Below are 13,056 nucleotides of genomic sequence, written 5' to 3' on the forward strand. Positions count from 1 at the left end.
ATGTTCCAGCCGAGTGTCTGGTTTGTCTGTGTTGTGTGTGCGGTTATAGATGTGCCGTTTGTGGCGGTTTGGTTTGGGACAACGAGGTAACAAAGAGCAACAAGCACAATGCATGTTTCCCTTCTGTCTGCTGGGAGTGAGTCAGAGCCGTTATCAGTGTGACAACACCAGGATTGAGCTTCTCCTGAAAAGGCACTGTTTTAGTATGAAGAAAGTGCTGCCATACCAACTAGAACAGTCAACGAAAGCTTCATTTCACATGCTTTTAAACATATTTATTTATTTAATAATTGTGTTTTTTAGTGAATACTTTGTTAATACTTTGTTGATAAAATATCAAATAAAAATAATTTAAATATGTGATAGCCAAATTCCTAATACTATGTATTGACTATTACACGGTTGTTTATATTTTATTCATTGTTTTAAAGCAAACGTGTTCCGTGCATGTTGATTCAAAATTAACTTTTTTTTTAAATAATGAATGATTTTTATATAATTACTTCTCACTTAACTTTTTATAATGAATAATTATATATATTAAATTATGAATGATATTATTATTATATATGTGAAAACATATATATAACTCAATATCTTGAAAAGTTACTTAGATCATTTATGCACTATGGGACGTCCAAAAAACAAGATTATTCAATAGTTTCCAAAGAAATACTGTTGTGTAGCGTGAATATTGACTAATAATAACTGTTTTCTTTTTTAGTAATAATGAATTATATCAGTAATATTCAATGGGTTCATAAAAATAGGTGCTTTGAATTTTTATTTTTTAAATTAAGATAACAGCTGAGTGCCAACAGCTTAACAGAATATACCTAACTGAAGAGATGTGTAGATCCAAAACAAAGCGCAGCAGTAATGTTGAGCGATGTTGCCTCATCTGATAACACCTGTGGCTCTGGGTGCATAGTGTTCCTGCATGCTCTCTACAGTCCATCCTCCAAGGGCCTCTGGATGAGAGAGGGAGGCTCCTGACATAACTGGAGATCACCTTCTTTTAAAGCAACACTACCGAGCTTCCTCACGAGGAATGACAGCTACAGTATTGTGTTAAGCTTCTTCAACACAGTTGTTGAAGAGAGTATTTACAGCTGACCTTTGCCACGAGAGCCTTCTTTTGAGGTGTTCCCAGAGGGTTGTGGAGCCAGAAGCAGAGAGGGGGATTAGAGCTTTGGCAGGTCTAAATTTTCTTCCTGACTGTCGCTCTATAACTGGTCTCAGAACTTCTGTTGGTGGTGTTGCTTCAAAAATCCCTGACGCTCTCTGACAGGTAAGACGAGCGAATAAGGTGTGAAACTACCAGGGTGTGGTCGTGAAGCTCTCCTCCGCCTCACTAGACTGATGAGGGTTTTGCTCCTGTAGCCGACGACTTTCCTCTGCCGCTCGGGTGTCGTGGGTCGTTCCCTTGAGTGGATGCTGTCTCCCTTCCGCTCCCAAATTCTGTGACAAACAAGCCTCTCCTTGCCTGGTTCTCTTTCCTTCCTTTCTCTGCTGATGCCGACCTGACTGATCCAGAATCAGCCGTCTGCACCCCGCCGGCCCTGGAACCGGGCGGTCTGCAGGCCCGCTGACCCGCTCGTGGTCTGACTGTGTGTGTGTCTTTGCTCTCAACAGGAAGCTCGCTAAAAAGCGCAAGGACGTCATCGGCACCACGCGGCAGGAAATGACCCACATGGTCAACGCCATGGACCGTAGCTACGCCGACCAGAGCACCCTGCACGGAGACGACCCCATGGCCGTCACCTTCATGGACTCCCACAACCACACCAACAGATGTAGGTGCCGCCGCCTTAGCTCCGCGGATGAGTGGCATGGCTCCTCAGTGCTTTCACTTTTAACACACACTAATGACGAACACGCCACCTCCCCGTGTTTCCTCTGCAGTGCCCAACGATCCGCTGGTGCCCACCGCCGTGTTAGGTGAGGTTCACCTCTAGCATCGCCATCACCCCTGCCCCCCTCCCAGTTGTCGTTCATCCCGTCCAGCGCTCCTCCTGCCGAGCGCTTCATCCGTCAGTCCTCTCCGTTCCTTTGATTTCCACGCCGTCCCTCAGAGACCTCATTACTTCACTTGTTTTAAGAGCTGCCATTTTGTGCCTCCGAAGGAAAAAAAAAAGTCCATTTGTCAGCACGCCAGAGCAAAACGGCGACAGATTAGAACATGAAATGACGCCGGTAGCTGCGGCGTGTTGGCAGCGTTTGTCTTCTCCTTCCATCTGTGTGATTCCCCTCATGCCTCGTCTTTTGTGCCAACTTCTCCGGCGCTGTTTTTATCTGGATTTGACAGCACACCACGACAAGACGCCTTCCAGCCCGGTCGCAATCCGCAACACGAGCGGGCCGCGTTAATTAACTGCTCTGTTCCCCCTAATTTGGAGCGGAGACCGCAGTTACTCTGTGTCCCGGCCGATGGCGTCAGACGCCGGAAGTGGAGGGAGGGTTAACAAACTCACCATGGTGAATGAGCTCGCGTGTCCTCGCAGCGCACAGACCAACAGTTGCGGGAAGCTGATCCGATTCTCCCAGCTGTCGCTCTCAGTGTTGCCGCTGCCAACCCACGTTAACGCAGACCATCAGCCACTTCATCTGTCCGTTTGTTCGTGTGTCGGTCCACATCTTCCCGCCATCTCTCGTCTTTCTAACAACTCCACTCTTCCCTGCTCTGACGCTTCTCTCCGATCCTCTCTCTGCTGCTGCTGCTGCTCTGACATGTAGTTCCCATCACAGGTGAGTGACGACGGAGAGCTTCACTCTGCTCCGCTTTTCTTTTGACCTTCAGTGTGGGAAGAGTGTTCTCTGTCTTGGGTATCGATGCTTTTTAATAATGTCAAATGATATCGCTGATTACTTTGTTATTTTTATAGATCTATTCAATACTGTTTCTTTTTAAATCACCTTGCAGAACAGAAAATGTATTCATGTTTATTTGTTTAAATATTGTCAGTTGTATGAATTATTGTTTTAAAATTAAGTTTTATTTACAAATAATTCAAAATATTTTTTCATATTTTCACGGGTCAAACATTAATACATATAATAACAACAACAATAAGAAGAAGAAGAAGCATAATAATAGAGTATTCTGTGAAAATAAAAACACAATCATGTGACCCTGGTAAGCATCATTTCCTGGTGCTTACATCATTCCAAAAACTAAGCTTGAACATGGAGGCGAGGCTTCTGTGTTGCTGTGGATTTTTTGGTCTGAAAATGATCATTTAAATAGCAAAAATAATCCTGTGATCGAGTGACGTCCTTATGTCAATTTAAATAAACAACATATTCTACTACATGTGTTCCTATTGAAGGAGCGTCACCAGAATAAAGTGAAAGCAGGAGTGTATGTTTTCACTGTGAATGCTGATTGGTTGTGCGTGATGTTACAAACGTATGTGTTTCCAGTGCCGCACGGATGCTGATGTTGCAATCCTTGGTTCGGCTGATAGCCGGTCCTCGATGCTGACCCTTAACCTTTTCCGTGCAGACGAGAACCACACCGCCTCGGCGGCTGAGAACAGCCGGCTCCTGGACGTCCCGCGGTACCACTGCGAAGGAACGGAGTCTCCGTACCAGACGGGCCAGCTGCACCCGGCCATCAGAGTGGCCGACCTGCTGCAGCACATCAACCTGATGAAGACGTCCGACAGCTACGGCTTCAAGGAGGAGTACGAAGTAAGAGGATGGCCGTTGATTTGCCTCCAGTTTTCTCTTTCATCTGGAGCCCTTAACTCCGTGCGCCTCATGTAAGATGGTGCTGGAGGTTCACTGTCAGGTCCTCATCCCTTGAAGGTCCTTTACAACTGAGCTATTGTGTATTCATCACATGTAATTTTCCTCGTGTTGTTGGTGATTCAGAGCTTTTTCGAGGGTCAGTCGGCCACCTGGGACGTCGCCAAGAAGGACCAGAACCGCACCAAGAACCGCTACGGCAATATCATAGCATGTGAGTAGAAACGGGTCTCTGGCCGGAAGGTGCGCCAGGAGCATGCTGAACCCTGGCTCTCCCCTCAGATGACCACTCGAGGGTTATCCTGCAGCCCATCGAAGACGACCCCTCCTCCGATTACATCAACGCCAACTACATCGATGTAAGTGGAAACGCATCGAATGCTACTATTGGCTCCCAACGAAACCAACGAAACCACACTCCCTCGCTCGTATGTCAGGCCTCTCTACCTTTTACTGCCTCAACTCGTCACCCATCGTCGCCATTTCGTGCACGTCTCATCACGTGTGCTGTTGTGTGTGTGTGTGTGTGTGTGTGGATGTTTGGCTGCCGTCTGTCTTTGCACTCTTCACACTTCATCCCTAATTTGCCTCATGTTTCCATCCCAACGTGTGTGAGTCTCATCTGACAGCATGTCATCAACATGGAGTTACAAGGCAACAATGGTGGCAAAGCACTGTCAACGTTTCCAAAACACACCAGCACTTTATGAAATGAAAATGAAGTAGCCTCTGAGCTTTGATAGAGGGGTGCAGGTCCCAAGGTCCTCGAGCAGGGCCCACAACAGAGTCTCTGGTGTTGGGCTGATGAGGCTTCATGAAACAGCGTCCTCATGTTCAGAGCCCACTAGAGGGCACTGTCTGCCCAGCCATGTCAATGAAAACCTCACACCAGTTTGAACCAAGGCTGCCCTCTAGTGGCCTCTGAAAACACGGACACTGGGACTTTAGAGAGGACAAGGATGTCGTTCTTCAAATGTCAAAATGAATCACTTGTGATGGAGATGTGTGTCAGATGAGTGAGAGCCAGATGGGTGAAGCAGTTTGGGTTTCAGTGTTAGATGTGTCACAGACTTGCTCTCGCTTGAGAGAACCTCCACGGGTCTCACTCACTTCCTGCCTTCATGGATCCACTTGTAACTCCCATAATGCACTGCAACAGATGCGCTGGAGGCAGATCTAAGTTTAACGTGCAGCCTTAACAAAAGACACTCATTACATGAATGATTTTTGTTTAGTGAGTTTAACACCTCTTATATAAAAGGAGGCGACGCCATAGAATCTTCCATTGTGTCCTGTAGTGAGGTGACTCAGTCCCTCCTCGATTTCTCAATCAAGCCAGAAAGGCCTGAATCTTGTGGTCATGAAACAGGGTCCTCATGTTCAGAGCCCACTAGATGACCCTTTCTGCCTAAAACCCTCGGAACCGAACAACCGTTTCAATGAAACCTTGCATCGATTTGAAGCCAAGGCTGCCCTCTAGTGGACACTGTTTCATGAAGCCTCATCCGACCATCACCGCCGACAGACAGCAATAACCACAGTAACGTAGTGATATTTCCATCCAACCCAATATCCTGAATCAGTTACAGTGTTGCTATACGAGAACAAAACTAATATTCGCTGCACTGCACTGCTGGTGTTACACCGGTTCCCTCCATTATTCAAAGTCACGAACTGACATTTGACTTTGCTAGCTTCACTTCCTGCCTTCAGCTGAGCAGCATCGTAAATAATTCATGTCCATCATTTCGTCTCTCATCCGCACGTCACACGTGTCGCCTGCTGGTGTCGCTCAGAAGTCTGCTCATCGCCAACTAACACGCTCGCTGTCACCACGCTAGAATCGGGGGACGGGAGACTTGGCGCCTCGCCGTCCGATTCTACGCTTCAGATCATGTTTTCTTTGAGCATGTTGTGTTTGTGCTGCTTTTCTTTTCTCTGAGTGACACTCACTGACATTGTTGTGCTCTCTTTCTTTCCTCCTTCCTTCCTTCCTTCCTTCCTTCCACTCCTTCTTTCTGCCTGTGGCTTGGCCCGTAGATTTGGCTGTACAGGGATGTAAGTATCACTGTGGACTCTCCCATTCACGCACATGCGTCCGCATCCACTCATGCGCCTCCCTCACATGCATGGGGCCGCTCTGGTGGGTTTGTTTTGAGCTGCATGGACGGTTCAGCTCCACCCCGCCACCCATCTACTGATGAACAAATAGATCCAGTTTCTGACTCAGCATTTTTTTGTCATGCGATCCAAAACATGTGAAGGACTTGTAGACTATAGCGATGTTGCAGTGAGATGTTTGACGTTTGTTCTTCATTCCTGGCAGGGATACCAGAGACCAAGTCACTACATTGCCACTCAGGGTGAGTCGTGACCCGAGGCGTGTGTTTCGTGAGGGTGAATGAAGGTTTTAACCGGCATGTGCGTCCAGGCCCGGTTCATGAGACTGTCTATGACTTCTGGAGGATGGTGTGGCAGGAGCAGTCGGCCTGTATCGTCATGGTAACCAACCTGGTGGAGGTCGGAAGGGTGAGCTGCTCTTTTCTCCCCGTGGGCTGCATGTTTCGGGAGACACTAACACGAGCGCCCGCAGGTGAAGTGCTACAAGTACTGGCCCGACGACGCCGAGGTGTACGGAGACTTCAAAGTGACGTTCGTGGAAGTGGAACCCCTGGCTGAATACGTGGTCCGGACCTTCACGCTGGAGAGGGTGAGCATCTCGCTCTGAGGATCCTGGTCCGTGGCACCACTTCACCCATGGTGTTGCTCCTCAGCGCGGCTTCAACGAGGTGCGGGAGGTCAAGCAGTTCCACTTCACCGGCTGGCCCGACCACGGAGTCCCGTACCACGCCACAGGACTGCTGTCCTTCATCCGCAGGGTCAAGATCTCCAACCCTCCATCAGCCGGGCCCATTGTGGTCCACTGCAGGTATGACAGCTCTTTGGTGAGCTCAGTTCCAGTCTGGACGTGTCCTCACGACCCAAGTCTGGTGTCTGCAGCGCCGGAGCCGGACGCACTGGCTGCTTCATCGTCATCGACATCATGCTGGACATGGCGGAGCGAGAAGGTGTGGTGGACATATACAACTGCGTAAAGGCTCTCCGCTCTCGGAGGATCAACATGGTACAGACTGAGGTGACTGCATTACCCATCATCCATCTGCATCAACATGCTAGAGACCGTTAGAATGAACCCGGGACACGGTACCAGCTGGAGCAGGACCAGATCCAAACATCTAACCTCCACTCTTGTCATCGTCATGCTGCCTCATCCGGTCCAGTCATGTGACTGTGCTCACACCTAGTGGCCATTAGAGGAACTTACCTGCTTGTTCACAGTGTGTAAAACCTCATGTAGAGCTCATTCCTTCAAGAGCCAAAATATTATGACTACCTGCCGATAGGGTGCAGCTTCAGCTCACAGAAGGTAAATGTATTGATAGATAACTTTTCATTTGGATGCAAACAACACATCTATGTGGTCCAGGCTCAGTGCCTTTGTTATCATTAGTTCATAGAATCTGTTTGGGCTCACCGAGGACTAACACCGTTTTATCCTCATTATCGCTTTAAATCAAAACAGTTGAGCTCAGAAAGAATAATCATCCCTTCACTCATGACTTCATCTCCCATCAGCCACCTCTCACTCACGCTGTTCGTCGTCACTCTGTCGTCCGCTGGGCTCGTCCGTTTGTTGTCTTTACCTGGCCGCTGACTTGTGCCTCCCGCTGCAGGAGCAGTACATCTTCATCCACGACGCCATCCTGGAGGCCTGCCTCTGCGGGGAGACCGCCATCCCCGTCTGCGAGTTCAAGGCCGCCTTCTACGAGCTGATCCGCATCGACTCGCAGACCAACTCCTCACACCTGAAGGACGAGTTCCAGGTAAGACCAGGTGACAGGAATCATGGACACCGTCTCATGAAGCCTCACCCGCCCCTCACGACTGCCCTGGCTTTGGTTCAGCGTCGCCTTCGGGGCTTCTAGTTACGTTACGTTTTAAGACTGGAAGGCCAGAGTTAGACATCTCAGCATCACTGTCCTCTGCTCCTCCAGACCTTGAACTCCGTGACCCCCCAGCCGCAGCCCGAGGACTGCAGCATCGCCCTGCTGCCTAGAAACCAGGACAAGAACCGCTTCATGGACGGCCTCCCCCCGGACCGATGCCTGCCCTTCCTCATCACGATCGACGGCGAGAGCAGCAACTACATCAACGCCGCTCTGATGGATGTAAGTTCGTCAGTGTGGTCACGTGACTAGGTGGTTTGGGACAGGTCGGTTTAGCCACCAGACTTGTGGATTATTGAACGTAAATAACGGCAAACACAGGGGCTGTACATTACCACCGGAAAACACTTGTTGTAGATGTGTTGTTTGACATGGAAATAACTACAATGATGCGAATCAAAGTGTAGTTTAACTTTTAAACTGATTGAATTTAGGTGGGTAAAGGATTATTTAGCCTTTTTTTAAAGTGAAAGGCATGTAGTCATGGTTGTGTCAAATAAAAATGAAGTTAATATTTGAGCTATATCTTCAGAAGATCAATATCATTTTCAATGACGTAAGAAACGAATGAACTTTCTGAGTTATTTTTTGTAAAACAGACGCTTCTTATTGTGTTGTGTATTGTGAGCGCGGCCATAAGGAAGCGCAGCAGTTGATTGTTCAGTATTGTGCAGCCCTGGTTTATGTGTCGGCACGCACCTACACACGCGCACACACACAGACCTCCCTTCCTGTTTGTGTGATGCTGTCTGTGGTTTTAGCAGCAGAAGGCTAGAGACAAATCCAGCTGCTGGAAAGAGTGCTAACTTTAGCTGAGTCAGAAGGTAGCAGGCGAGAAGGAGAGCGGAGGAGGAGAGAGGTTGGACCAAAAAGAGGGGCGGGGGCGGGGAGGGGGGGGGGGGATTTTGCAGTGCAGTTTACCATCGCCTAAACTTCCCTCTGGCCTCTCTCTAACCAAGCTGTCAGAAGAGTTCCAGGTAACTTCAAACCTCCAATACTGGATTTGTTTCATGGCTTCGGTGTCGTTCTGCCACCAGGTTCATGTTTAGCAAAGCCATCTACATTCGAGACCCCCCTGCCCCCAACTGTGTACCCCCGCCCCTTCCTCACCCCCTCACTCATGACTGTGGCTGCGCATCTTCAGAGACCGGAGCTCGCTTCCCTTCCGGTTCAGTCGCGCGCCACCCGACCGAACCAGGGGCCCAGCGACCTCCGTCAGCGTGTGTTCGTGCAGGAGACGCATGTGCCTCACCCCCGCCGCATGATCATGTGACCCCCATCCCCACACAGAGCGTGACGCTGTCTCGTGCGCCGACCGCCTCCCGTGCCCGAGCGCCACGAAGCACATCACCAAGTTTGTCTTCCTCTGCAGAGCTACCGACAACCCGCCGCCTTCATCGTGACCCAGCACCCGCTGCCCAACACCGTCAAGGACTTCTGGCGCCTGGTCTACGACTACGGCTGCACCAGCCTGGTGATGCTCAACGAGATCGACCTGGCTCAGGTGCGACACCCGCTCTGCCGACGTGCCGTGGAATAGCCACTTCATGATCGAGCGCTGCCGAGACTTTAGCCAGGAGCGACGGCTAGCACTTGTTAGCTCCTGCTGCTTACAGTTAGCTCCTGCTGTACTGTCCAAAACACATGATACACAGTTGAACTACTGCAGTACTTTGATTTGTCAGAAATGTTATTCATATTTCTATCTACAGTCTGTCCTCCCTTAACATTGCTATTCCCAAACCGTGCATCAATAGCAGTGAGAGCGCTAACCGTGGCACACTAGCTAAAGCAGGAAGGTGCTAGCTTGATATGTACTGCAGCGTGAGAACCACACCCCATTGTGCTGTTTAAGCAGAATCAGAATTTCATTCACTGGCATGGTCAGTGGGGAGCCCACCAACTAGCAAAGTGTTTTGGAATGAAGTGCTGACAGAAAATGTAAAATAACATAAAATAAACAACAAAGGCTGTTCACGATGGAACATTTCATGTCATCAAAATGAAGCTAGCGTCTAAGCTAATTGCCAAGTGCTACACGATATAAAAAGCACTGCAGAAAGTAATAACTTTGGCCGTGTTTTATAGCAAAAAAATGAGTGTAATATCAAGGATTATAGCACAAGATCATGGCACTCATGGTGTTACGACGACAGACAGGTTTTGTTAATGTTGTGGTGATGCTTTGTTGAACTTATAACACACAATATTTAGACCATTCAGTGTCAATCATAACTCAGGACACTTGACGCAATAAAGCATTCTGTCAGGTTTGTTAACATTTTCGTCAGGTTAAATGCAGTTCCACCTCTAATCCGGTAGAGGGAGACAAAGTCGTGAATACAACTTTAACAGAGGTAGGCCAGTAGAATGAGGGAGGTCCAGCCTTAACCTCACTATATAAGCCTTCCTCGGCCTCCATGAGGAACAGGCAGGACGCCCACTCCTCTCTGATGACCCGGACTGTCTGCAGGGTTGTCCCCAGTACTGGCCAGAGGAGGGCATGCTGCGCTACGGCCCGGTCCAGGTGGAATGTATGTCCTGCTCCATGGACTGTGACATCATAAGCCGCTTGTTCAGAGTCTGCAACCTCACCAGGGTGAGCGCACGCACGCACGCACATGCACGCACACACGCACTCGCACACACCGGGGGAGGAACGCGGATGGTCATTCCTGTTCTGTGTGGCAGCCCCAGGAGGGCTACCTGATGGTGCGCCACTTCCAGTACCTGGGGTGGGCGGGGCATAGGGAGGTCCCCGCCTCCAAGCGCTCCTTCCTGAAGCTGATCCTGCAGGTGGACCAGTGGCAGCGTGAGGGGGAGGAGGGAGAAGGGAGAACCATCGTCCACTGCCTGTGAGTTGTAGCAGCGGCACTCTGGATGGAGACAGCAGTGGGACCGAGAGCCGAGCCTGAGGTGGTCTTGTGTGTGTGTGTGTGTAGGAACGGCGGCGGCCGCAGCGGGGTCTTCTGCGCCAGCAGTATCGTGTGTGAAATGGCCAAGCGGCAGAGCGTGGTGGACGTCTTCCACGCCGTCAAGACTCTGAGGAACAGCAAGCCCAACATGGTGGACACCCCGGTGAGAGAGGTGAGTCGGCGTGGCAGAGCTTCAGCCGCTGACCTCTGCTGTCCCCGCCTGCAGGAGCAGTACCGCTTCTGCTACGACCTGGCGCTGGAGTTCATCGAGTCCTCCTAAGATGGGAGCGCCTCCTCAGTGCCAGCCGGCCCCGCGTGGTCCGGGGCCCCTGGAAATCCACAGGACGCCCAGCTGCAGTTTTCCCTCTCCACGCTAGGTGTCACTGTTTCCCCCGTGGCTCCCCTGACATGAGTAAACCCACCAGTGTCTGGCATGTTGTCACGGTGCCGTTTCTCTCTGCCTCACCGCCTTGATTCTCCTTTCACTGTTAGCGCGCCACCCACAGACTGAACGCCTTTTCTTCTGTTAACGTTTTCATGAACTTTACTAAACCGTGTCAAACCGTGTGACTTGTATCGTGGTGAGTTTCTTGTTTATGTGGCACTCATCTGCTGGCCGTGAGGTCGCCGTGTCCCGGGCTGGGCCCAGCGCACCGTCAGCCCAGGAGCGTGGAGCCCACCCCTGGCTGAATCTGCCACCGGACACCCTTTCTTGTCTTTTCTTTCTTCATAAGCCAAAGACTTGGTGTAAATATGTCTATACGGATGAAGCACATTGTTTGTATTTATTGTTTGTTTACTTGCTTGTAAGAACAATCATTCTCCATTCCATGTTTACGGCACGACTCCCGGGAACGACGCCGTGCACTCGAGCAGTTCCAGTATGGAGCCGCTGTGGTTGGCTTCTCCGCAGCGCTTCACCATCCAACACTTGTTTTTTTATGCCCGTGTTGTGTCACGGTCGGCAGCATCCACACCACCACGGACCTATTCCCAACACCTCAGGCGACATTTTAAGCCCCAAACCGAGTTTTAAGTATCCGTTTACTTTACTAATACTTGACTTTGCGTGACAAGCTACACTGCGTCCAACGGATTTCATTCGAGCTCATCTGCGTTGTACTCTTTATTCTGCTGGTGCTGAGGTCAGGAGCAACACGTAAAGCTCCAGAGAGCGTGAGACAGGAAGTGGACGACAGGAAGCGCCCAGTGTGTTGCAGAATACTCCGGCGGTCGTGTGGATGAAGCCCGTATATGATTTGTGCCTACTCACTCTACCGCTACAAGCATTTGAACACCAACGATCACGTCGATGGCGTTTTAAAGTACATTTAATGTGTTTATTTTGGACCATTTGGTTGTTGAATGGTTTCAGAGCTGGTGCCACTTGTGTTTGCACACCATAAAAAATGTTGTAAATAAGCTCTGTGCAGCAGTTAGCGCAGGTCAGAGGATGCTATTGTACAGAGACCATCCCCAGGAACGACCTCTGTTGACGGGTGCAGCTCAGAACTTCGGGGTTCTGGCCGTAGATGTAAAAAAAAAAAATGCCTGAGATTGTAACTCCTGTCGGGTTTTGTTACCAGAGAACTTTAATGGATGTTTATTCTGTTGTTGGTGGGAAAGGTTGGGACCTGAGCGGAGTGGGCGGAGCCAAGATCCCACCACCTTTTTCCCTCCGAGTTCAGAGGCCAGTCGCAATTCTAGCGCTAATAGTCCACGATTTATTCTTGTCTGTAATGTTTGGCTTCTTTGCTGTAATAAATGACCACTTCTTTTAATAAACACAACCCAAAGGCCTCTTTGCTTCGTTGTAGCTTTGTCTGATGAATGAATGTGTTCTGTGTTTCAGCTTCTCAAGCCGCCGACTCTCAGAAGACCATGTTGCGAAGCTCCAGGACGACAAACTCCGAAACGCATGTCAGTTCATTCATTTCACTTGACCTGTTGCAGTCCAGCATTTCAATCCGATGTACGAACGTGATCATTACCTCGTGCAAACTTGTTTTTTTTTCATACAAATGTAATAATAATCTGGAACGAAGGTGTTTTTTTTCCTTGTAGGAACATAATAATCTCGTACAAATACGTTTTTTTTCTCGCACAAACATGTTTTTTTTCTCGTACGAACATAGTTATCTCATACACGTATGTTTTTTTCTCGTGGGGCGTTTTTTTTTTTGTAAGAACGTGTTTCTTTTCTTGTACGAACATAATTATCTTGTACAAATACGTTTTTTTTCTCGTACGAACATAATAATTATCTCATATACATATGTTTTTTTCTCGTGGGGACGTATTTTTTTCATAAGAATGTAATAATTTCTTACGAACGTGTTTCTTTTCTTGTAAGAACATAATTATCCTGTACAAATACGTTTTTT

General features: G+C 49.0%; 1 protein-coding gene across 10 annotated transcripts in view; it reads left to right on the forward strand.

Annotated features, from left to right (window-relative positions):
- The window catches only part of ptprk (protein tyrosine phosphatase receptor type K), a 96,284-nt gene extending 83,791 nt beyond the window's left edge, over nucleotides 1-12,493 (forward strand). For 2 of the 10 annotated variants that reach the window (XM_053881864.1, XM_053881866.1), the window contains 20 exons: nucleotides 1,636-1,796; nucleotides 1,906-1,941; nucleotides 2,737-2,748; nucleotides 3,506-3,693; nucleotides 3,865-3,964; nucleotides 4,033-4,178; nucleotides 5,791-5,808; nucleotides 6,077-6,113; nucleotides 6,182-6,279; nucleotides 6,344-6,460; nucleotides 6,525-6,679; nucleotides 6,751-6,886; nucleotides 7,485-7,634; nucleotides 7,806-7,979; nucleotides 8,717-8,734; nucleotides 9,130-9,261; nucleotides 10,231-10,356; nucleotides 10,449-10,612; nucleotides 10,700-10,835; nucleotides 10,899-12,493. In XM_053881864.1, the coding sequence (XP_053737839.1) occupies nucleotides 1,636-1,796; nucleotides 1,906-1,941; nucleotides 2,737-2,748; nucleotides 3,506-3,693; nucleotides 3,865-3,964; nucleotides 4,033-4,178; nucleotides 5,791-5,808; nucleotides 6,077-6,113; nucleotides 6,182-6,279; nucleotides 6,344-6,460; nucleotides 6,525-6,679; nucleotides 6,751-6,886; nucleotides 7,485-7,634; nucleotides 7,806-7,979; nucleotides 8,717-8,734; nucleotides 9,130-9,261; nucleotides 10,231-10,356; nucleotides 10,449-10,612; nucleotides 10,700-10,835; nucleotides 10,899-10,952 (2,158 nt within the window). In that variant the 3' untranslated portion in view covers nucleotides 10,953-12,493. The remainder of the gene's footprint in view (nucleotides 1-1,635; nucleotides 1,797-1,905; nucleotides 1,942-2,736; nucleotides 2,749-3,505; nucleotides 3,694-3,864; nucleotides 3,965-4,032; nucleotides 4,179-5,790; nucleotides 5,809-6,076; nucleotides 6,114-6,181; nucleotides 6,280-6,343; nucleotides 6,461-6,524; nucleotides 6,680-6,750; nucleotides 6,887-7,484; nucleotides 7,635-7,805; nucleotides 7,980-8,716; nucleotides 8,735-9,129; nucleotides 9,262-10,230; nucleotides 10,357-10,448; nucleotides 10,613-10,699; nucleotides 10,836-10,898) is intronic. The other 8 variants (XM_053881871.1, XM_053881873.1, XM_053881865.1 and 5 more) reach the window with 7 other exon arrangements.
- Nucleotides 12,494-13,056: the final 563 nt, after the last annotated feature.

This window comes from Synchiropus splendidus, chromosome 12 (assembly GCF_027744825.2).
Source record: "Synchiropus splendidus isolate RoL2022-P1 chromosome 12, RoL_Sspl_1.0, whole genome shotgun sequence".
In the NCBI taxonomy this organism is placed as follows: domain Eukaryota; kingdom Metazoa; phylum Chordata; class Actinopteri; order Syngnathiformes; family Callionymidae; genus Synchiropus; species Synchiropus splendidus.